Source organism: Cutaneotrichosporon oleaginosum, assembly GCF_008065305.1.
Source record: "Cutaneotrichosporon oleaginosum strain ATCC 20508 chromosome Unknown ATCC20508_contig02, whole genome shotgun sequence".
Classification (NCBI taxonomy): Eukaryota; Fungi; Basidiomycota; class Tremellomycetes; order Trichosporonales; family Trichosporonaceae; genus Cutaneotrichosporon; species Cutaneotrichosporon oleaginosum.
The window spans coordinates 3,717,444-3,740,931 of record NW_027072171.1 but is presented as its reverse complement, the minus strand read 5'-3'; the positions used below and the strand labels follow the sequence as shown (position 1 = coordinate 3,740,931).

General features: G+C 62.9%; 7 protein-coding genes across 7 annotated transcripts; 5 read left to right on the top strand and 2 right to left on the bottom strand.

Annotated features, from left to right (window-relative positions):
* Positions 1-255: 255 nt before the first annotated feature.
* Positions 256-1,728, top strand: COLE_03151 (uncharacterized protein; the record flags this gene model as incomplete). The annotated part of the gene is made up of 8 exons (XM_018425741.2): positions 256-347; positions 414-452; positions 503-602; positions 834-1,085; positions 1,169-1,359; positions 1,429-1,510; positions 1,544-1,621; positions 1,657-1,728. The coding sequence occupies 8 exons, from the start codon at positions 256-258 to the stop codon at positions 1,726-1,728; spliced, it is 906 nt and encodes a 301-aa protein (XP_018280081.2).
* Positions 1,729-1,993: 265 nt separating this feature from the next.
* Positions 1,994-5,164, bottom strand: COLE_03150 (uncharacterized protein; the record flags this gene model as incomplete). The annotated part of the gene is made up of 7 exons (XM_018425278.1): positions 1,994-2,224; positions 2,263-2,571; positions 2,616-2,679; positions 2,718-3,460; positions 3,497-4,568; positions 4,607-4,760; positions 4,810-5,164. 7 exons carry the CDS (start codon positions 5,162-5,164, stop codon positions 1,994-1,996), a joined length of 2,928 nt encoding a protein of 975 aa, XP_018280082.1.
* A 4,579-nt stretch (positions 5,165-9,743) lies between these two features.
* Positions 9,744-10,947, top strand: COLE_03149 (uncharacterized protein; the record flags this gene model as incomplete). The annotated part of the gene is made up of 3 exons (XM_018422693.2): positions 9,744-9,981; positions 10,156-10,431; positions 10,550-10,947. 3 exons carry the CDS (start codon positions 9,744-9,746, stop codon positions 10,945-10,947), a joined length of 912 nt encoding a protein of 303 aa, XP_018280084.1.
* Positions 10,948-14,476: 3,529 nt separating this feature from the next.
* On the top strand, positions 14,477-15,682 carry COLE_03148 (uncharacterized protein; the record flags this gene model as incomplete). The annotated part of the gene is made up of 3 exons (XM_018422694.2): positions 14,477-14,934; positions 14,975-15,317; positions 15,359-15,682. 3 exons carry the CDS (start codon positions 14,477-14,479, stop codon positions 15,680-15,682), a joined length of 1,125 nt encoding a protein of 374 aa, XP_018280085.1.
* Positions 15,683-15,825: 143 nt separating this feature from the next.
* COLE_03147 (uncharacterized protein) lies at positions 15,826-18,608 on the bottom strand (the record flags this gene model as incomplete). Its single annotated transcript, XM_018425279.1, has 5 exons — positions 15,826-16,422; positions 16,454-17,843; positions 17,954-18,112; positions 18,285-18,438; positions 18,542-18,608. The coding sequence occupies 5 exons, from the start codon at positions 18,606-18,608 to the stop codon at positions 15,826-15,828; spliced, it is 2,367 nt and encodes a 788-aa protein (XP_018280086.1).
* Positions 18,609-19,451: 843 nt separating this feature from the next.
* On the top strand, positions 19,452-20,685 carry COLE_03146 (uncharacterized protein; the record flags this gene model as incomplete). The annotated part of the gene is made up of 4 exons (XM_018426548.2): positions 19,452-19,678; positions 19,722-19,916; positions 19,996-20,158; positions 20,227-20,685. The coding sequence occupies 4 exons, from the start codon at positions 19,452-19,454 to the stop codon at positions 20,683-20,685; spliced, it is 1,044 nt and encodes a 347-aa protein (XP_018280087.1).
* Positions 20,686-21,859: 1,174 nt separating this feature from the next.
* Positions 21,860-23,306, top strand: COLE_03145 (uncharacterized protein; the record flags this gene model as incomplete). Its single annotated transcript, XM_018425280.2, has 2 exons — positions 21,860-22,031; positions 22,084-23,306. The coding sequence occupies 2 exons, from the start codon at positions 21,860-21,862 to the stop codon at positions 23,304-23,306; spliced, it is 1,395 nt and encodes a 464-aa protein (XP_018280088.2).
* Between the last annotated feature and the right edge of the window lie 182 nt (positions 23,307-23,488).

Genomic DNA, 23,488 nt, shown 5'->3' with positions numbered 1-23,488 from the left:
TCAAATTCTTCGCATTACCCGCATTTACCGACGCCCAACGCCCTGGGCGCCTATCTAGCCCTGGGCGCCTATCTAGTCGCCACCCGCCACGTGAAGACCACGCGTTCACATGCCTACTTCAATCACGTAGGCCCCCACACACGTGCCGCTGCTCGCCACGACTGATCCGCCCTCCCCCAACTCATCAACACCGCCATCAACACTCCGTCCTCACTCCCTCTCCCTCTCCCTCGCCCTCCCACGCTCACGCTCAACATGCAGGCTTGGAAGAACTTCAGCGCCGCCCTTCCGGCGGTGGACGTGTCCAATGTCTCCAAGAACTTCCGCAACACCGTCCAGGCCACGCGGTGGGTACATCCCTGTCTATCTGTTATGACGATAGGCGGGCCGCCACTAGACCGAGCTGACCCCAGCGAGCGCCTTGGCAGCGTCGGGCCGGACAGCATTACCGAGTATGTTGCGCGTGCTTAGGCGCAGGCTGGTGAGCGAGGACTTACGCCAGGCTGCCGGCGGAGTACAAGGCGCTCGAGGCGCGCGTCGACGCGCTCAAGGATGTGCACCAGAAGCTCCTTAAGATCACCAAGGTGTACGAGACGGAGGCTGTGAGTGGGCTCGTGGCTGTCGTGAGACGTGAGGCGTGAAGCGTGAAGCGTGCAGCGTACAGCGCCGTAAAGCGTGGCGCGCGGCCACACCGAGCCAGTCAGCTCGGGCGGGGGCCGAGCCACAGGCTCGTGCTCTGCTTTCCGGCGGCTCCGAATACGAACCATGCTTCGCAGGATAGTGCTGACGCTGCCTTCTGGTCACTTCTGGCCCGGCCCTCCTCCGCTATTCAGTACGACTACCCCTCCGACCTGGCCGAGAACCTCTCCGAGGTGGGCCACCAAGCGCAGGCGGCGTGGGCCTCGTTCGCGTCCAAGAATCTCAAGAACACGCCGATCCCCGTGCCCGTCGAAAAGCCTACCGAGCACCTCCCCAAGACGCTGCCGCACGCGCTGAGCCGCGCCGCGGCCGCCGGCGCGACCCAGCTCACGGCCGAGGACCGCCTCGGCGCCGCGCTCGGCACATACGCCGTCGCGACGGAGAAGGTGAGCGCCCCGGCGTCATGGGGCGTCTTTGGCATGACGCTGTGTGGCAGTAGATGTGGACTTGGGGACACGGCTGACGCCAGGTCGGCGAGGCCCGCTTGACCCAGGACCAGATGATTGCCGAGCGGTTCGTCACGCCCTGGCAGGCGACGCTGTCGACCTCGATCGGGCTCGCGATGAAGGCGCGCGCAAATGTCAAGACGGCGCGGCTCGAACTCGACAGCGCCCGCGGCGTGCTCAAGACTTCTGGTCCGGCCAAGCAGGAGCAGGCGCGGTGAGTGGGCGTGAGAGGGGAGGGGGGGGGGGGGGGGGGGCATTTGGGAGGGGACACATCTAACCCCAGACTCCACGTCGAGGAGGCCGAGGACAAGCTGGTGCAGGCGACCGAGACGGCCATCGGCCTGATGAAGGCTGTGCTCGAGAACGTGCGTGCCCCTCCCGGCTTCCACTGACTCCAGCCCGAGCCGCTGCAGAACCTGTCGGCGCTCGTCAAGGCTCAGCTCATCTACTTCTCCACTGCCGCCGAGGCGCTTTCCGTGCGTGGCGTCCCGCGGGACCTAGCTGACAGCAGGGCATCGAGGGCCAGATCGAGGAGGCCGCGACCTCCGCCGAGGCCGAGTACCGTACCTCGCGCGGCGCGTAGGATTTGTCCCCATACCGCGCCGGCCAGGCGCTTAGATGAATTGTAGGCTTAGATTCCGGATGTGTGAATGCAGCGCGGCGGACGACCGCCCGCTGCTCTCGTAAGGGCGAGCGGAGCGGCAGGCTAGCGATGGTGGGCTCGTAGAGTGAATATACGGAGGTACATGCAGTCATCTGGCGCGCTCGATGTGAGAGATGATGATACATGCACTGTACAACCTTAAGTGAATGGGTGACTGACTGCTCCTCCCCCTTTCCTCTAGTGTCTATATGATACCCACGACCACCGTCGCGCGCAGGCTGCCGCCCTCCCCGCTCTCCCCAACCCAGCCAAGAGTGCTTTCGCCCTCACTCATCGGGACACTGAGATACTCCTCCGAGCGCAAGGCCGAGCTCTTCCAGCCCCAAGACTGCGAAAGCGCAAATGAATCAGGCGCGGACGAGAAGCGCACCATGGCTGTGCCGAGCGCACTCGCGCACGTGATGCTGAAATAGGCCTGGCATTAGCGGCCGCGCCGCACATTGGCAAGCTCACCTTGGTAATCTCTCGCGGATCAACATAGGGATTCTCGCGTGCCTCGTCGCTGCCCGAGTCCGTCAGCGAGTTGTGCCGACTGACAGGCGACCCAATAACCGGCGGCGAAACGGAGAAAGTGCGATACATGTTAGTGCCAGTGCCGGTGCCAGTTCCAGTGTTGATGCGCGCAAAGTCAGAATTGTTGGGCGTGTTGTTTGGGGCGACGATAGGTGCCGCGTCCTGCGTGTGACCCAGCCCCAGCACACCCGAGTTAGGGTTCGGGGACGAGCTTGGCGAAGAGGCGATTGGGAACGGTTCTGTCGTGGACTGCGCGTGAGTGATGAACCAACAGTGGTTGTAGTGTTCCTCACCTGTCGATGAAGGTAGATGCCAAGCTGCACACCCTTGTCCTTTTTGCGGATGGCGGAGACGTAGCTGAAGTGAGCTTCGAACTTCCACGTGGCATAACCTACACGTTGAAGTAAGATCCAGCATAAAAGTAAGTCTGCGAGTACAAGCGCTCCTTGGAGTCGACGTTGAGTTTGTCCACGCCCCAGAACTCGACGGCGAAGCGGAAAGGCTCCACCTTGGACCAACGCTCGTCCGCCGCCTTGTCGACCAGGCCCGGCAAGAATAGACTTCCACCTTCCTCGCGGTACTTCGCATCAATCTCGGGCCCGCGACGAGCACCGCGCATGATGCCAAAGAACGAGCGCTCGTCGTGCGGCGGCGGCGCCGGCTTCTGACGAGCCGTTGTTTCGCCCCACTCCGGGCCGAAATCCGGCATGCCTGAAATGCTCGGAAGAGGCGCCGTGACGGATTGATTGGAGACAAACAACAGACCGGTAGCACCAATACGGTGAGTGTCATCACTCGGCACGGGGAAAAACCATGCGTCAGGAGCCGTTGGGTTGCCCAAGCCCGAAGTGAGCGAAAGCGAGGAGAAGGAAAGTGTTGATCTAGAGCCCAGGCCCGAGCCGTAGGGCGTGGAGAGGCGCGAGCGCCCAGCCCGCCGCCTCTGGAAGAGTCCCGAAATGTCGGAAGTGGTGACGGTGAGGCCGAGCTCACTCTCATTGTCGTTGCTCTTTGCTCCGGAGACGCGATTCTTGAGGTCGGCAGCCTGCCAGTGCGCGGCTTGGAGGACGTGCAGTGGCGCGTATGGGAGCGCAGTTGCGGGGTCGATATCGCTGGAAATGGCAGAAAGGTCTTCGAAGGACTACGATTAGTTCAGATCAAGGAGCTCAGAGCTTACCATGTGCGAATAGTAGATACCCTCCGCGAACACCTTGGCAATTTCGTTCTCCTCATCCTCCCAAGCGTCCTCGTCGATGGGCTCGGATGCGTCCATCGCCGACGGCATTTCGTCAGAAGCATCCTGCCATGACTCGCGGCGCAACTCGAGGACGCGGCGCGTCATTTGGTAGCGCTCCCGCTCGTTGGGAACAAACAATGCGTCCGAAGACAGAATGGCGCCTACGAACCTGGCGGGAATACCACCGTGTCCCCAGACGATAGGCATATCTTTGCTCTCCCAACCGACTGAAGTCTCGATGTTGAGAACGTCTAGTCCCCATCTTGCCAGCCAGCAGACACATGCTTCCCCAATCTTGTTCGAGACGAAGCCGTAGAAGTGCGGCATGGGTGGAAGCGGGCGCGGCTGCGCCTCGTCTACTGGCACCAGCTTCTGGGCACTGGCAGGGCGCGCGGTCCCGTTCGACTTCAACGACGATGTGCGTGACACGCTGTGGTCTGACACCTTTGTGTGCTCGTCGGACATGACCGAGTCGGTCGAGGTCCGGTGCAAGACCTCGGGCGGCGACGACCTGTCAATGTCGGGCAGTGGGCTCTGAACAAGCGCCTCGCGAGGTGACTGGTCACACGCCGCCGAGGCCGTGTCCGACTCGCTCACCCATTCGTCCGACTCGTGCTGCGTGAAGCCGGACGACAGCGTGCGTGCGACCTTCTCCATCCCCTTCGCACCATCGTCGTCCTGGTTGTCCCATTCTGGCTCACCAATGCCGTCGCCTACAGCAAACGCGAGGTAGCGCCCCACGGTGGACGGGCCGACCGTACGTAGAACGATTGCGAGCACCTCACGTAGCAAGTACGGCTGGCCAAGGTATGTTGCGGTAGCCAGAAGCGAGAGGCAGAGACGGGGCGTGACCAGGTGCGTGTTCGGGGCCACTTCGTCGTAGGACATTTGAAGCGAGGGGAATGACGCGCCGGGAGGGTATGAGGGCGTCAGAGGCTGCGCCGCCGTCGGGAGCAAGGAGACGGGGAAATGGAAATGCGGAAACGGCGAGTAGAGACGCGACAAACAGATTCTGGAAGAGGTCAGTGACAGACAATAGCGCGCACGTACTCGAAGGCGGCTCGAGTAATGTTGGGGTCATCGAATGTGAGCTCGATGTCTTCGCCGTGCCATTCGTCGTCGCGCTCAAGAGGGCGGATGTTGAGATATGGGCGCGGTGGAGCGTCCTCTGAGAAGCCACCCATGAACAGCGACTGGAAGAAGCCTGTTGAGGTCAGCTAAATACTGGCTGCCAAGCAACTGGAGTGACTCACCGGCCTGGACCAGAACCATCTTGTGCACTAGCCAGCCGATATTCCAGCGGCGTACCCAGATGCGCACGTCGGCACAGGCGCCGGTCTTGAGTGAGCGGTAAAGGTGATCCGAGAGGGCATGCTGGGGCGGCGGAGGCGACACAGGAAGCGAGGAAGGTAGAGGATTCGGCGGCGGGAGCGATGCCTTCTTCACAGGCGTGGGCCGGATGAGAATGGGTTTGGGCAGCTCAGTTGAGCTGACCATCGGGGCGGCGGAGACAAAGGCGTTGTGCGTCGTCGCCGGCGGGTTGGCCATGCTCACGGCGGGGCCGCTTACTGGCGGTCCGGATGCCGAGAGAGGGAGTGGTTCAGTCATGATTGTTGTTGTGGGTGCTGCAATGCTGACAGAACCTGTGAGAGGATAGAAGCCCTCTTGTCTGCGCGGAGTAGGAGACATAGAGGACGAAGTTGTCGATGCCTGTGGAGTGGCGCTTGTTGTTGCGGCTCTCGGACGTGACGGGCGGGGCGTATCCACCTCCGGTGGAGGGGTACTGGTAGGTGACATTGAGAATGCCAGGCGAGAGGGCCCTGCGGCGTTGGGTGCGTCAGCAGACGCTGATGACGCATGGGATGAGAATGAAGTCGTCGAGGCGGCGGAGACGGGCGCCTGAGCTTGGGCGAGCGCGTCGGCATATGATGCCCGCGAGGAAGTCGATGAGTGAACCGAGTGTGTAGCGAGAGGGGAGGTGAAGGTTGGGGATGTGGCCTGGCTGTGTCCGGGGGAAGTGAGCGGGGAGGGCCCCCTGCTCTGCTCCCTGCTCATTGCCGTGCGGACGGGGAGGTCTGGGAATGGGAGGACTTTGGGTTGCGGCCGATTGCTTGATGATGATGAAGAGAGGTTGACTCGTGAGGCCGAGAATGAGGAGTGGTAGGTGTGGAAGCGGGAGGGTGTTGAGGGGCGAGACCCCCGTGACGATGTCATCGGCAGTGTGGGGCGGCGGGCGGCGGGGTCGAACGGCGGCGGGGCGGGGCGGGGCGGGGCGGGGCGGGGCGGGGCGGTTGGGTGCAATGTTTTTGTTTCAGTCAAAATGGGCGGCGGCTCGTGTGCCAGCAATTGGTGCGCCCTTGGTAGGCGGCCAGGCGGGCGGTGTGAGATCAGATCTCGCTAGCAGAACTCTGGAATGTCGAGGTTGGGGTGACGAGATCAAGTGATGAACACCAAACAACAATGCACGACGAGTCGGCGGGAGGCGTGGAACCGGTGGCCCAGAGACAGGAGACGTGCTGCGAGGGTTGCTGTGGCGGTGGCGCTCGCAGTTGGGTGAAGGCCGAGAAACCGGGTGTTCGGACGTTTGAGTGGGTGGGCTAGATTTCAGAGAGCGTCCAGGGGATTTGTTGAGGAGAGAGCGTTGGATGGTGAGAGAATGGGTCGGGGATGACGGGAGTGAGTCGACGGGGGGTATAAGATGAGAGAAAGAGAAAGAGCAAGAGAGATGAGAGAGCAAATGCAAAAGTGATCTCGGTGTGGGCGGAGATTGATTTAGATGAGTGGTGTGCGACCTGGACATGAGTGAAGGTGCTGCAGGGTCACACGCGGATGCACGGCTGCGTACGGCTGGTTACCGCGTGCCCCGATGCCCAGCAAAGCCCAGATTGCCCAGATTGCCCAGAACACCGAGCCAAGCGTTCTTCCACACGCCATTCATGTCCTGGCCGCTGGCCGCTCAAGCTCTCGACCTCAGCTCAACTCCTACCCCGAATGTAGCGTCGCCCTGGCTCAGCACGTCCTGCATGACGACACGACCTCGCAGCTCGGCCCATCTTGACATGACCAACCTCCGCCTCGGTACCTTTGGGCTACCCGTTCCCAGAACACAATGAAACGCATGAGACATAGCCGGACGTGCTGGTGTTCGCTATCCCTCCCCCGCTCTCGTGCCGATATGCCGAGTGGGAAGGGATTCTGTTACAAACAGACTGCAGCACAGAAACGTTTCCACGTTCAGCGCACGTCGGCCGACGGCCGACGGGCGATCCAGCGGCGATAGCAGGGACGGCCCTGCCAATGTGCAGGAACGGAGTACCAGAGTTTGGGACCTTGAGACACGGCAGGGCATGAGCCAGGTCGGAGAGATTACCTCGTGAGCTCGGCCTTGTCTCACGCATGCACGCACAAACGAGGAGGCTCTAGGCTCGAGAGATCCGAGGAGACATGTGCAGCTTTCCCCGGAACGGCAACGTAACCGACCGGCCCCCGCGACCCTGTGAGCCGGGCAATCAGCGGAGAATAACCCGATTTCCGCCTAGCGTGGTAACCACGGTACTCTCACGCTGTTGCTGCATGGTGCGGAGATGCAAGTCCGTGCCACGGGGAATTCGCCGCGGTGTTTGAATTTCTGGTATTGGCAGAGTTTTCGCTGGGTGGAGGAAGGCAGCAGTGGGTGGGGTGAGTGGATGGACGTGGATGCGAAGCTCCGATCCCTGTACGGTGGGACAAGTCGCGCACGTTGCAACGCTCAAATCTCTCTTCTCTCTTTCTCCAGTTCCTCCCACAACACACTCAAAATGGTCGCCGCCGCCGAGCTCGAGAAGCACCTCTCCACCCGCGCCTACATTGACGGGTAAGTCTCCCCTCCTCCTCGTCATCTCCAGCCACTTGCGCGTCCATTGCCATCCTCGGCGTCGATCTCGTCGCCGAGATAGCCTTCTTGGATTCGCGCCGTCCCTCCCCATCTCAACATCTCCCCAACATCTTCCCCAACCCCTCTCACACCTATCTCACCCGGATGAACCTTGTTTTGGTCCGTGTTTCCGAGCTAGAGGATTAAGACCCCTCGCCAGAGCGTTGAAGACACAACCCTTTCCAAACTATCTGATTCTTATTCTTCCCGAAATTTCCATTTTGCCCGTTTGCGAGGAAAGGCGCTAACGATAGCGACGCCCCGTCGACCGCCGACGTTGCCGTCTTTGAGACCCTCAAGCTCAGTGAGTTGCGCTAGCCAGCTGGGAAGGTGAGGGCTGGGACGGAGTATCGACTCGATGCGCCATGCTTCCACTCTCCTTGTGTGTATCGAGTCGATGTCTCCAGCTTCTCTTCGCCCTTCACTTTCCCTCGCATCTTCTCCTCTCGTCCCCGCTGACCTCTAGGCGACGTTAAGGAGCCTCACACCGCTCGCTGGTACAAGCACATTGCTTCGTACGCCGGCGAGACCTCGTCGCTCCCTTCGGGCAAGGTCCCCTTCGCCGGCATCGAGGCCGCCGCTGGTGCCGCCCCCGCCGCCGCTGAGGACGACGACGAGGACATTGACCTCTTCGGCTCGGACGACGAGGAGGTTGACGAGGAGGCTGAGCGTGTCAAGGCCGAGCGTATCGCCGAGTACAACAAGATCAAGGAGGCCAAGAAGCAGGAGAAGCTCGCCTCCGGCAAGCAGCTCGAGGTCGCCAAGTCGGTTGTCACCCTCCAGGTTAAGCCTTGGGACGACGAGACCGACATGAAGGAGCTCGAGGACGGTGTCCGTGCCATTGAGATTGACGGCCTCGTTTGGGGTGCCTCCAAGCTCGTTCCCGTCGGCTACGGCATCAAGATGCTCCAGATCAACCTTGTCATTGAGGACGCCAAGGTCTCGCTCCAGGACCTCCAGGACCAGATCACCGACGACCTCGAGGGTGAGTCTAGATTGCCGATCATGGCTGACATCAGACTACGTCCAGTCCACCGACGTCGCCGCCATGCAGAAGCTTTAAGCAGCTGTGTGCTCGGATGTGTCGTGTTTAGTTGTGCTATAGTTGGGCGATGCATATGCAAGTCCAGTTTAGTTTATGGAGCTGTGGGTGGTGCGACGGGGAGGCCGGAAATTTTGTTTCCGCTGGTGGAGGTGGTCCATCTGTGTGCATAGTGATCGCAGAGAGCGGGAGGGCGCATGGATTCATGATGTGTATAAGAAGCTTGACACTCTGCGGTTGTTGTGACACAGGGAGATCCTTCTGCAGGTTATGCGATAAACTTGGCTCTAGCCATAGCCGCTGATAACTGACCCGCTCGTGGCCACTCGTCGCGGGGTCACTGTCTCTGTGAGTTTCGCATCCCACTGTTTCAGATCGGTCCATGGAAGCAGGCCACTTCGTCCCGCAGAAACTACAGCCAAGACAGCGCTCCTCCTGATAACCTGCGCTGCTTCGAGGTTAAACGCGCCGCCGCGTCGACCTCAGCGCGCCCACCGGCGTTACACAGTGATCCTCGCGCGCGGCACAGGGTTCGTGCAGCAGTGTGCCAAAGAGCGCGTTCACCTCGCAGCGGGAGGCCGATGTGCTCCCTCGACCTCCGTACACTCGCCCACTCATGAAGTGCCCGACTACATTTTTGGGCGGCCTGTCTTTCAACCTCGCACGGCAGAGCACGGCCTGAGGGAGCGGTCTGGTTGTTCTATTGATCGAGAGGGGATGAGCGCCTCGTTCGGTGGCCCGTCAGAAATGCACAGTCGCCAGCACATCGAGGAAGTTGCAGGCAGCGGCAAAGTCTGGCACGGGCAACTCGAGTTGGACACAGCGGATTTGACCAGAGTTGTTATGGAGTAGCGATGTAGAGTCCAGAATGCTGGAGAACAGAAGGAGAATCGAGAAGCGGAGTTGCTGCGAGCACGCAGAGGTGAAGCGGGTGGAGGTCGGCATCTGCCGGCATTGCGACATGTGTGGGGTTCCTTCGCCAGCCTGCCAGCAGCCAGCGGCCAGCAGAACGCGATAATCCGCACACGCGCCCGTCACAGTGCTCCATGACCCGTGTGCATGCTTGCAGCCCTAGTGTCGTGCTGCTCTCATCTCTCCTCATTTGCTTTCTCGTACGCCATACGCGAGCCTGACTCACCGCCGCAGCCTCTGACGCCATCTCTTCCGTCAGCCCGACCCTGAGCACCCATAAATACTGTACGCGCCGTGACGCTTCTTCTCTCCACATCATCATGGTCAAGCGCACATTCAAGCTTTCGGACGGCAAGACGGTCCCCGCGATCGCGTGGGGCAACGGCACGGGCGGGCTGCAGAAGAGCGGCAACCGCGCCGTGCTTGGCGGACAGGTTGCGCTCGAGGCCGGCATCCGGCACCTCGATACGGCGCAGTACTACGAGACGGAGGCGGAGACGACCGCGGCGATTAAGGCTTCGGGGATCCCGAGGGGCGAGGTGTTCATTACGGATAAAGGTGGGTGTGAGGCGAGGCGCGGGGCCGTTGGCTCGAGTGGAATAAAGAAGAGAGGAAGGCGCGGAGGAGGTAGAGACACGAGTGGACTGGGGAACATTGAGGTACACTGCAGCCCCCACAGGGGCCGCGAGGGTGACAGGAACCAGCGACTTTGAGGATACATACTGACCGCAGTGTCGAGCAACACGATCGCGGCCGAGGCGACGACGCGCGAGAATGTGCGCCAGTCCGTACTCGAGTCACTCGAGAAGCTCGGGACCAAGCCCGACCTCTTCCTCATCCACAACCCCTTCGTCCCGGAGGAGGGCAAGATTGCCGAGTTCTGGACCTATCTCGAGGAGCTGGTCGAGGACGGCACGCTTGGCGGCGTGTCGCTCGGCTTCTCCAACTTCCGCCCGCAGGACATTGACGCCGTGCTGAGCGTTGCGCGCATCAAGCCGGTCGTGAATCGTGAGTCAAGGTTGGAGGGGCGGGAGGTGTTCACTGGTGGCGGCAACCGTGGGGCACGCTCCCGGGAGTCATTGCTGTTAGTTTGAGCCCCGCGCGCGCGCCGCCCGCTAACAACCAGAGATCGAGTTCCACCCGTACGTCTACGCGCAGGTCGAGTCCCTTCTCGAGCTGCAGTCGAAGCACGGCATCGTCACCGCGGCGTACGGCCCACTCACCCCGATTCTGCGGCATCCGAGCGGCGGGCCGCTCAAGCCTGTACTGGAGCGCATCGGCGCCGCGCACGGCCTCGACGCCGCCTCCGTCCTCCTCCTCTGGACGATCCAGAAGGGCGTGATTGCCGTCACGTCGTCGAAGAACGAAGACAACATCCGCAAGATCGCGGCGCTCGACGCGGCGCCCGACCTCTCGGCCGACGAGATCGCGCAAATCGACGCGGCGGGCAAAAAGGTCCATTTCCGCCACTACGAGGAGCACATGACGCAGGACTACCCCGCGCCCGACCTGCCGCGCGAGTGATGCACATCTGCTACTTGACCATTCGACGCGGAGTCGAGTCGGGAGATGTACTGGAGTCAGGAGTGGAATCAATAGAGCAGCTGACGTTTATTTGCGGTAACGGCGCTGGGGAGAGCGGTAGCGCACATGCCGATCGACATGATGTCACGCCCTACCGAGAGTGCGGGTCATGAGTCAGCGCCAGACGACGTCTCGAGCATCGTCTCACCGCCGTGTCTGTCACGCGTCCGTAACGCCGTTCCTCGGGCGGAGACGGACATCGCATCGCCAATGTATGGCCGGCGGCGATGGCGGTGGCGCGGGCTTCGGGCGCTGGGAACTGGAATCTCGATGACCATCTCGCACGCCAGTGAGACACCATTCCGCGTTGTAGACGTCCACCATTCCGCACGTCTCAAGGTCTGCCCCGTGTCGCTTCGGTGCTCTACAGCGACGACTTGCCTCGGAGCAGAGTCGTTGCACGGACCTCGGACCTCGCGCCGATGATGGCAGACAAGGCCATTCCGAATCGGATGCGCCATATCGCCTCTTGCCAGGCACCGAGGCGGAGAGCGTTTATCAGACGGGCTGCTTCGACGGCGACGGCGTCTTGGAGACGCTGTGCCTGTACCTCTTGCAGAAGCTGATGATTGCCACTGGGACGTATCACTCTATCACGCGTGGTATGGTAGGACGCTGGGGAGGTCGGGGGTGAGATCGTGGCAGGCAGACTGGAGGCAGGAGATGGCGCCCAGTCAGTCGGGCGGGTGAAACCTCCGAGAATCAGCTGAAATGTTTGCATGCACGATAACACTGTCGACGCGCCGGTTTCCCACTTCCAGAAACTATGCACAGCTCAGACCAAAGCGGAAACGATGAGTGATTGAAGACCCCACGTCGCCCCAAACCGCCTCGGCATTCCAAATTCGGTGACGGCAGGTTGTGCCACCAACTCCGGCGTATGCCATCTGCCACTCGCAAAGCAGGGCTCTGTCATCCACAGACGCCGGTGTATGAGCAATTGTGGCAACTCGTACGATTAGCGCATCAGATGTTCCTTCAGTGGCAGACACATTCGTCACGATGCATGGCCCTGGTGTTCCACAGCTTCGTCGCCAGCGCCTCGCCCGCCCCTGCCTCGCTGCCCCTCCCCTTCGCCTTCCCAGTCTTCCATGGCGACGCGAGACGCGTCGCCGTCTCTCGTAACCGCCCTGGTAAGACGAGGGCCCCAACGCCGGCGGCTCTGAATAGCACACCGCTGCTCGGCTCGCTTGAACCAGCACTACATTCCTTTAATCATGTCTCGGGGCAAGAGCCCATCCAAGCTCACGACTGTCCTGTCTGAAGCCCTCCTACTTCCCGCCAACGCAAGCGCACCTCCGTGCGCCCCAGCGCCGGAGGATGGACAGCGTGCTCCCCATTCATAGTCCGCGTCCGAGTTCGAGTCCGAGTCCGGGTCCGAGTCATGGCCCAAGTCCGAGTTGGCCGCCGCCACCCTCCCTCCCGCCCGCACCACCAGTTCCACGCCCGCCGCCTGCTCCGCCACCACCGGTCGCCCACACGCCATCCCCTGCGCCGCCACCGCAGCCCCGCGATCCATGGGCAGCCTACCGCGCCGTCCTGGCCCGCGGCGACATCATCATGCTGTCCCCCGCCGACCTGAGCCCCGCCAATCCTCGGAGCTACGCACACCGGCACGAAGTCGAGGCGATGGATGCGCTGTGGGCGCGCCCGTTCGACGTCGTGGCCATGGCGGAGCGGTGGGCCGGGGGCGTCGAGCGCGTCTCGCGGCGACCGGGGATAGGCGAGCGCCTCGCCTTGCGGGGATGCAACACGGAGGAAAGCGAGTCGTCCGTAGAAATAGAGTCCCAGCCGACCCTCCACGAGAAAGCTAGCTCTGAGCCAGTCAGTGACCCGAGCGAGATGGCGCTCGACTCTCCGCCACCAGCCCTGGCCCCACCCCCACCTTGTCCTGATCCGCCTCCCCAACCACCAACGCTCGAAGAGGGCCCGTTCTGGTTCGGCCCGCCCCTCGTGGCGCGCTACTCCCGCGGCGCACCGTATACGCTGCAGCGCTGCCGGGCGCGGCAGGCGTTGAGCGACCTCCTCCGCGCGCCCTTCTCGAACCGCCACTTCCGGCTCGAAGAGTGAGTGTCCCACCGAGTTCACTGACGCAGAAACTCGCTCGTCTCCACGACGCTCCTCGCGCAGCTCGGGCTCGACCTCCCGCCGGCGGTGACGCTGGCCGCCGGCGTGCCGTGGGGCCTGGTGCTCGCGCAGTGGGGACACGACGGCGCGTCCCGGGCGGACGACGTACTCGCGCTCGTACGTGGCGCCGAGGACGAGAGCACGGCGCTCCCCTTTTTTTTCGTGCGGGACGCAGACACGTCGTCGCTCGCGGATGCCAAAACCGCGCTGCTCGTCAGCATGCGCGCGGCCCTCGCCCTCCTCGCGCGCCTGTATGCGCATGCGCGCGGCGCCTCCCCGCCGCCCGACAGCGCGGGGCAAAGCTTCGGGCTGCTGCAGAACGGCGAGGCGTGGGAGCTCTTCATGATGCACTGCAGCCCGGCGCGCGCAGGGCCCTATGTGCGTACGCGAAGAATCGGCTGACGCCAGAACGTGACCCGCTTGTGGCACGGGCGCATGGACGTCGCGAGCGACGTCGTGGCGTTCCAGACGTTGTGCGGGAACATCCTCGCGAGCGTGGACGAGCGCATCGCGTTCGCGGCCGGGTGTTTGCGCGGCGCGTATGTATGTATTGTCGGAGGCCGGAGCTGACGGCAGCGGCAGCGAGCGGGCCGCGGCATTCCCGGGATCTCAGACGACAATGCGCCCGGCGCTATGAGCGCCAGCGCTAGCGCCCCCACCCCCAGCAGCAGTTGTCCGGCTTTCCACTTGGGGCTGTATCGCGCAGGCGAGCTCACGGTGGAAGATCGGTATGCCCGCATTTCGGCGTGGGTGGAGAGCGCGCGGCTCGAGGTATAGGTTTCGGAGTCGGCGACGAATTCGCCGATCGCCGAGAAATCGAGAGATCGTGAGATCACGAAGTGGGCGAATAGCGATGGAAGCGAGAGCGCAGGGAGCCGGAACATGCCGCTCGGTCCGAGGTTGAGCCGAGCGAGGACAGGTGAGGCGTTGCGAGGCTGAGGCTGCGAGGCTGCTCGTTTGTTGTGAGGGACGAGGCCTTGTTACGAGGAATGGGAGGGTGAGAAAGGCACTGCATGCCGACGCCGGCGGAGCTGGAGAGCGCAAGCGAGAGAGAGACGGATCGCATCAGCATGGATGAACAACGAGAGCGACGAGCATGCATCTTTTGTGCGGCCGCAATCGGAGTCACGAGACTACGCGAGCGGAGAGAGCCGGAGCGATCGGGCATGTCCGCCGACGTCACAGCGTGGCACGGCGAGGCACGGATCTGTCGGCGTCGGCCGTGGGCGGGCGCGCAACAGCGTGTCTCCGTCCATCTCGTACATCTCGTTCATCATCGCTCCATCTCATCGCTCTCGACGCTCTCCATCTCCATCCACTCCATCAAGCATCCCTCACCACAATGGAGTCTATCCTCGGCGGCCGCTCCCGGCCAAACACCCTCGACATCGACCCCGACCTCACACTCGACAGGCGGAAGCGGCGGCGCGTGGCCTCTCGCGTTCCGCTCCCCACGCCAACACACTCTGCGCCGTCCAACTCGGCGCCATCGGCCTCGACATCGCCCGCCGTAACATTCACCGCACTCCCCGACCTCCCCACGCCGCCAGCTGCTTCTCCCGCGCACACCGATCCCCTGCCACCCTCGGACCAGCCAGCGCCCTCCGACCCCACCCCAACACTCCCACACGCCGTGCTCGCCGCCGGCCAAATTCGCCTCTTATCCCCACACGACCTCGTGACGGACACGCTAGGCGCGTACGCATCCCTGCGCAGCGCTATCGCGGCCGCGACGCCCCACCCAGGCGGCCTGCACGCACTGCAAGCGGTGCTCGCCGCGGGTCCGATCGCTGGCGAACGGTGAGTCTCTCCGTGCCGGCGCACCAGAGGCTGATGGCAGAAACTTTACTGTGTCGAGGGAAGCGCTTGCGGCACTCAACCTCCCCCTGGCGCCGGCGACGGTCGCCGTCGCGCTCGGGCTCCCGCGCGCCGGCACCGCCGGCACCGGCCGCCGCATGGCGCTCCCCTTCTTCTTTGCGTCCGATAACCTCGTCGCCCTCTTCACGGCGATGCGCGCGGGCCTCGGCGCGCTCGGCGGCCTCGTAGAGGCCGCGCAGCTTGCGCGCACCCGTGCATGGCTGCGCGGCCGCTCCGTCCCGGCTCCCCCGACGAGCGGGATGAGCGCGTACGGCCTGGTGCTGGGCGAGACGGCCGAGTTGTGGGTCATGACGCGGGGACCGTATGTGAGTCTCATTCCGCTCGTTGCGTTCTGCGCTTACACCAGTTCGTCGCGCGCGCGTGGGCAGGCAAGCTCGGCACGCCCGAGTTCGCAGGCGTGCTCGCGAGCGTCCTCGGCGCCCGCGAGCGCGCCGCTGCCGTCGCGCAGTGTCTGCATACCATCAAGGCTGGGCGGGAGGCGCTCGCGAGCGCGGACCGCGCCGACCGCGCCGACCCGAACGCATTCGACACGTGGGCCGGCAACGGCGGCGACACGCCCGCGCGCACGTTTGAGCGCGGCCTCGCGGCCGTCGGGTATGCCGATGGCGGCGCACGCGTCGTCGCATGGGTCAGGGCGCAGGATGTTGCGAGCTACGTGGCTGTCGAGTAGGGAGTGGGAGGAGGACTTGCATCACTTCATCATTGTACTATTATGCATCTATCATCGGGTCCTGGAGATCTTTTGCTTCATTATCCCATCAGTCATGCACGTCATGCAGCGTACGACATGGGCACAAATAACAGAAAGCCCTGTCACATCGAGTTCTGCAGATCCGGCAGGCCCAGATCCCACGCCGTCCACCAGTTGCTGGCACCGCCCGCGCCCTCGCGGCTTTCGAGCAGTGTCGTGGGGTCCCAGAACTGGTGGAGGAGCAGGTCTGTCGCGGGGTCCTGCGTCCGCTGCGGCGCGTCGACAAAGTGCTGCTGCAGAACCTGGTCGATCGTCGGCGCCGGCCCAGGCATAGCGTCCGGCATGTGCATGGGGGCGGGGGACGCGCCGAGCGACGCCGTCGCGGGGCTGTCGTCGCCGTCGCGCCGGATCGTCGTTGCGCGCCGCTGCCCGCGCGCGCGCTCCACCAGCCGCGTGCGCCAGCCCAGCAGCTCGACGTCGACATCGCCCTCGTCGCCGGGCGGCGGCGGCGCGTGCTCCACCTTGCTGAGCGCGCGCGCGCGCAGGCGCAGCAGCCACTGGTGGTTCTGCAGGAGCGAGGGCGTCGCGTGGTCGCGCAGCACGGAGGAGTAGAGCTTGATGCTGTGGTCGATTTGGCCGAGCACGAGGCCTGCGAGCGGGTTCGTCGGATTCAAGATTATCATGGTGCCGAGACACACGGCGGCCGTGAACAGGTGGTACTGGTGTGAGAGGGGCGTGGGTGAGTCTTACCCAGAAAAACCAGTGGCGCGCTGTGACCGTCGGGTAAAGCTCGTACAGGCCCGCGACGACCTCGATGAGCACGTTGCAGCGCTCCACAACGGCAAGGTAGCTCTTCGCATGCGCGCTACGCGTCGGGTCTTGCGGCGCCTCTTGGAGCGCGCGCACAAAGTAGGGGCGCTGGAGGAAGAGGATGGCCTCGGATACATTGAGCGCGAGCGTAAACTGCTGAAACGTGCGTGCAAGGTTTGCGCTCACGGGCGGCGAGTCGCGCGTCGCGCTCTCGGCGTCCGCGTACACGGATGGCAGGGCGAGGAGGGCGGTTCGGCAGCGCATCCCGAACGGGATATGGCGCTCGAAGGCGCACAAGCGGTCGTAGAGGGCATCGATGGAGGCGTAGGGCGTCGGGCGCACGTCCATGGCCTGGTCGAGAACGGCGCCAGAGATGCGGCACAGCTCGAATTTGAGCGTGCGAAAGTCGCGATCGCCGGATCCCGGGAAGGCCGTGTCAATGTGTTCCGGGCGTAGCGAGGAGGGGCGCGAGAAGCAGTTGGCTTGGAACACGTCGATGGTGTGGCATTCCCAGAAAACGTGCCGTCGCTCTTCGGCTACGTCGGGCGGTAAATTCCAGCGGCGCCCGTCGATGTGAAGCCCCATCGCGGTAACGAGGCGCATCGCCAGACCCCAGAGCGGCCAGGCGCTGTCCCCATTCCGCCCCTTCTCAGTTTCCAGCGCATAGTGCGCCATGATCACGAGTGCTTGCAGCCCAGCGATCGTGTTGTGCCCTATAAAGTCGCCTTTGACGAGACACCAGCGCGCGGCCGCGAGGTGGTGCTCCGCGCCGGGATCGTGCGGCGGGAGCGCGGGGTTATGCAGCGCACCCATGGCGAGAATGATAAACAGAAGGGCCAGCTGCTGGGGGTGGACTTTGGCATCGCTCTCGGCGTCAAGGCCGTACGCGCGCTCGAAGATTGGCTGCACGCCTGTGCGCGGCGCGACGTCATGGTTCCATGTATAGTTGCCGTAGTAGGCGTTGAGAAGGACGCGCGCTTGCGCCACAGGAGGGAGATGTAGGAGGATCGTGGTCATGGTTGGCGCCGGGCCCCACGGCGGAAAGGGGAAGAGCGAATCGGCGCCGAACCAGTCCTCATCAGCGCGCTCGGCGGGAGGCGGGGAGGGGGAGCGACTCCGACGTGGCCCGACCTCAGAGTTGCGCAGCCACTCGGTGCCAGCTGTTGGGCCGAGCCACTTGCTCCGTCCCGAACGGTCGATCACCAGTGTTCCGTAGCTCTCGTCTTGCGGCGGAGGATTGGGCTCATATCGGTACTCAAAGGCGGGTATTGAGGGGTTTGAAGCGTGCGATGGGGTCGGGTGTGAAGGAGTTGGGAGGGAGGCAGTCGATCTGTCGAGGTTGTGCAAGTGGGAGGATCGATGTGAGGACTCAGTGTGCGATGGATGCGGCTGCGCAAGGCCCGGCGGGGTATGGGTAGTGTTAGACGGTCCAGCGCGTACTCCTCGTGGTTCTTCTCGAGAAGGTCGGCGAGGGGAGCGGGGGTGACTTGTTGAGCCGTACGTATACGGGCGATGGGGAGAGCGGTGTCGTGGCGCGGGGGAGCTGGAGCGTCTCTCGTCTTCCCGAACGCGCGCCTCGCGCGGCTCACGCTCATCGCGCTGTTGTCTCTCTCGATTTCCACGAGCATCCGTCCGTTCCACACCCCTTTCGCGATCTCGATCACGATCCCTACCGCGCTCCTCTCTCCGCCGCCGACTCCTCTCCCGCTCCCGTTCTCTATCCTCTGATCTTGACCGCGACCCCGAGCTCGACCGCGATCGTGACCTCGACCGCCGCAATCCCGGGATCGCCGCAAGCAGCCCCTCGATCGCAGCCAGCCGCTCGCGCACCTCGCCGATGTCGTCGCGCTGCGTCTGCTTCTTCACTCGCACACTGTTCGGACAGAGGTCTGTGCACTCGCGCCGCACGCAGTTGGCGCATGGCACTGGGTCAGCGTCATGCAGGGAGGGGCGGTACCTTGTCGGTCGCACTTGAGTTTTAGGCGGTGACATTCTGCGTAAGCGCGCTTGTGGAGAGCTATGGCTCACCAGCACAGCTCAGCTGCTTGCGAGAGCGGCGCTCCTCGCGGATGTCGTAGCGCTCTGGCGTGGACATGAGGAATGGAGGGGTGGCGATTGGAGGAGTGGAGATTGTTGATCAGTTGGAATTGCGGGGACAAGTTTCGGCGCCGGTCCGGAGGCCCGGTGGTGCCTCGGGGTCGGTCTCGGGCGAAATGCACTTTCATCTCACACGTTGTTGACAATCACAACCATGGCCCCGTACATGTCGTTTATTCACAGCAGGGGATGTGCATGGAGCTGCCACGCCGCTGTCACGAGTGCCGGGCGATTGGTGATAAGAGCGACCACTAGTGACGAGAGACGTGCGGCGTGCGGCGTGCGGCGTGCGGCGAGAACGACAACTAATGACAGCGACTACCAGCGGGGCTTTGGCGACAGCTTAAGCGGTAGAGTAGGCGACGACGTAGGCTTATCACTCAGTAACGACCAACATATGTATCTTGCAGTCTACACGACTTGCCCGTCAGCAAACCAGTGACAACTGCCGGATTGGAGGACCCATCCCACCAGGTGTAGTATCTTGCCACGACAAGAGCGCCTCGATCCGGCGAACAATGTATGCAGGAATGACAAGCTGCGGATAGTACTGGGCGACACGAGCTAGGCAAGTTTCGGCCATATCAGATGCGAACGTGCGTGTTGGTACGTTTCGGGTGATGAACTACAGAGGGCGGAGTGTGGGGAGGAGCTGCGACATGGTGGGCGATGAAGCGCATCGAGGCTCGCAGGCGATGACTCCCACGGTCGAGTGATCGACACTGGTGGCAGTAGGCGGCTGATCACTGGAGGCCTCGACTCGCCACCCAGGCATGCCACACAACATCTCTTCACCCATCGCTCACTACTTGTCGTCACCTCTCAGCTCTCGCTCTCCACCATGTCCGGCCTCAACATCTCCTCCCAAAGCCCTGTAAACCCATCTTCCCCCGACGAGACTCCACCTCGCGCTGTGCTCAGCAGCACCTCGGCCCTGCCACTCATCCCCGGACCTTCACCGTCCAAGGCTCACAAGGTCGCATCGGCTACTTCACCACCACCCAGCTCCTGCAGCCATGAGGATCTTGGAGGGCCCAGCACATTCGACCTGTGTGGCAACCCGAACGAGTACGCTTGCATCGTCCGCAGGGAAAAAGCTGCTGACCCCCAGCTTCGACAATCATGTCAAAGTCTACGTGAGCCTCGTCGGCTGCGCCGTCCACCCTCTTCCCTCCGCCCCGGGCAACGATGGGCACCAGCTGCTCGCGCCGCCCGTGGATGCCAGCGCCCTTGTCACGCCCGAGAACCTGGCGCGCGGACTTGAGCGGCTTCGCTACGAGCGGGCCACGAATCCCGCAGGCCAAGGGTACGTTTATCTTCCCCCCATCCACCTACGCCCTCCGCTACCGCGATCCCCAATTCGTACCTCATCAAACTCACATTAGCCGTGTCTTCAGCAGCTTCTTGCCACTCAAGACGGGTCGTACCCGAACTGCGTACCGTTTCCTCCCACAGGACCTGGACGAGGACGAAGTGCAACGCATGGTGTCCCCTGACTCGGACGACCCCCTAGCTTACATTGACATGTTTGGCAACTCGCTGGTGCTTGTGAGTTTCCCTCTCTCCATGCCAACGTCTCTCCAGTCAACGTCACTCCACACCCGCGCTAATCACAGACCGACTACGTCCTCCCCATCCCGAAGGCGCTCGTCGGGGTGCGCCCCCTCTCCTTACACCACACCGTGATTGCATGGCTGTATGGGCACCACCATCCAGCTTTACTGGCGTCAAACCAACTCCGCGTGACGTACGAAAGCGACGACGACGACAGCGACGGCGAGCTCAAGCCTGTCCCAATTGTTGACATGGACGCTCACTACCCTGATGAGTTGATCCAGACCCAAATCGCTTCCCAGATCCTGCATAATGTCGCTGGTCTCCGCCGGCTCCGGCAGATGACCATTGGCTCGTTCACCCTCGCAGCCCCCGACGCGACGTGTCGTCTGCAGCGCTCCTTTGACAAACTCGAGTCCAAGTTTCCCTGGGTGTCGCCAGCGTTCGCGGTAGAGTTCCCGCGGCTTGGGCAAGGCGATGAGTGGCTTGACCGCCTGCCTGAACGTGTCTACCCCCCCTGATGCTGGTGACAGCTGCTGGTTTGTTGATTGTACATAGTATGTAGATAGTGTAGTCGAGCTCAAGTCGACTTGGACATGTGCATGTATAGTGGCGCCACTCTCCGGGACGCACCGGACGCGCGATTCGACGCCTACGACACGCACGACGCTCTTTCATCCTTTGAATGCGAAGTCGGAGCAGGCAGAGGCGCGACGAGGTCGACGCTTGAGGCGCATACCGCTGGTCCAGATGCACTTGATGCTGCTCAACGTAATAGACTGATACTGAACTACTGCATTACAGCTTCACAAAAGACACAACATTAGGGCCGGAGCGCTAATGGCAATCCCGCTTGAGCTCGCGCCTCGGCCAGCGATTCAACCCAACAACCCAGCGGGGGTTGTCCTGGGCGGGATCAGACAAGCACATGTGTCTCGCGTGGTCTCGCGTGGTCTCGCGTGGCAATAACTCCGCACGATGTGGCACTCTTCCACGTGGAGATTTCGAGCCTTGTGGAAGTTGAGCGACGCGTATTCCATGTCGCGCTGGACAGCTGCTTGGTCGAGCCGCTCATCCAACACTCACTCCAAATATGTCCCTCAAAGTGCCAAAGGCCGGCGGGCCAGAGCTCTTCAAGGTAAGTGCAGAGGACGTCGCGTCGAGCACAGCTGACAGCAGGCCGGATACAAGGTGAGCATGCGCGGACCGGGCGGCAATGTGACTTTGGCAGGAGGAGATGTTGCGCGCGGGCTGGAAAGCGACGAGAGGAAGGTGTGGGAGGTGCAAGGGCGCGGTAACTGTTTTGCGGCCACACCAGCGCGTCGGAAACGGCGCTCTTGATATTCTTGCGCGTGGCATCGGCCTGCCTGGCCAGGCGTTTCTCAGCTACCTAGCAACCAGCGATGCCCTGCCAAGTTTCCACCGCGCGAACTCCTAACTCGACGCTAACAGCAGCACCTTTCGGGTCTCGAAGAGGCGGTCCTCCGCAACATCCAGGCGGTTGGCGAGCTGAGCGAGATTGTGCGCACCTCGTTTGGTCCATATGGTGCGTTGGCCTGCGTCCTTGTAGCAACGCTAACAGCAGGGCGTAACAAGCTCATCATCAACCACCTCGGGCGGCTGTTTGTGACAAATGACGCGGCGACTATTATTCGCGAGATCGAGGTGGCGCACCCCGCAGCCAAGCTGCTGGTGATGGCGTCACACTCGCAAGAGAGCGAGATGGGAGATGCGACAAACCTTGTCCTCATCCTCGCCGGCGAGCTGCTCAAGCGCTCCGAGCATCTGCTCACCATGGGCCTGCACCCGTCCGAGGTTATCCAGGGATACGAGATGGCGCTGGAGAAGGGGCGTGAGGAGCTTGAGAGTGAGTTGTGCGGCTGTCCCAACCATGATATTAGCAAAACGTCTGACCACAGCGCTCGTCTGTAAGACGGTCGCCTCATCCCCGCTCCCATCCAAGATCGAGCTTGCTGCCGCGATCGCACCGTCCCTCGCGTCCAAGCAGCCCGGACATGAGCACTTCCTCGCCGACCTCGTGGCCGATGCGTCGTTGACTGTTATGCCGAAGAACCCGAAGGACTTCAATGTTGACAGCGTGCGCGTGGTCAAGATCCTTGGTGGTGGCATCGACTCGTCGCGTGTCGTCCGCGGCATGGTCTTCCCGCGTGAGCCCGAGGGTATCGTCAAGAGCGCCAAGAAGGCCAAGGTCGCCGTCTTCACCACTGCACTCGACATTGCCCAGACCGAGACCAAGGGAACAGTTCTGCTCAAGAAGGCCGAGGAGCTGCTCGACTTCTCGCGCGGTGAGGAGCGCCAGCTCGAGGGGTACCTGAAGGAGATTGCCGACAGCGGAGTCAAGCTCATCATCGCGGGAAGTGGCGTCGGCGACCTCGCCCTGCACTACCTGAACCGCCTGGGCATCGCCGTTGTCAAGGTGCTGTCCAAATTCGACCTGCGCCGTCTCTCGCGCGTCTTTGGGGCAACGCCTCTTGCGCGCCTTGGCGCACCGACGCCCGAGGAGGCCGGCATGGTGGACGTGTTTGAGACGATCGAGATCGGCGGTGACCGTGTCACCGTCTTCCGGCAGGAGGAGAGCGGCAAGACGCGCACCGCGACGGTGGTGCTGCGCGGCGCGACGATCAACCACCTCGACGACCTGGAGCGCAGCATCGACGACGGCGTGAACAATGTGCGCATCCTGCTGCGCGATGGCCGCCTCGTCCCCGGCGCGGGCGCGAGCGAGATTGAGCTCGCCGTCCGCGTCGGCAAGTACGGCGAGGTGACGCCGGGACTGGCACAGCACGCGATCAAGCGCTGGGCCGCCGCGCTCGAGGTCGTGCCGCGCACGCTGGCCGAGAACGCGGGCCTGCCGGCCGAGGACGTCGTGTCGGAGCTGTATGCCGCACACGTCGACCAGGAGGTGGATGCGGGCGTGGACATTGATGCTGAGCGCCCGCCTGCGGTGCGCCGCACGGCCGACCCCAAGGCGCCCGTGCTGGATTCGTACGCTGCCAAGGACTGGGCGATCAAGCTCGCGACCGAGGCTGCGATTTCCGTGCTGCGTGTCGACTCGATCATCGTCGCCAAGCAGGCGGGTATCGCGCCACCGAAGCAGCAGGGGCACTGGGACGACGACTAGAGCATAGGTTTGGGCAGCATGCATTTGAGTGTAGCGGGTGGGATGGTGTGGCTCTCGAGGCACATGGATGTTGCGCCTTCGCTGACGACATGGGCAGGGGCGATTTCCAGAATCAATGCATGATACAGAGGGCTACGAGTGGTAACTTTCCTCCTACTTTCCTCCTGTTCTGTCGCTTCGTG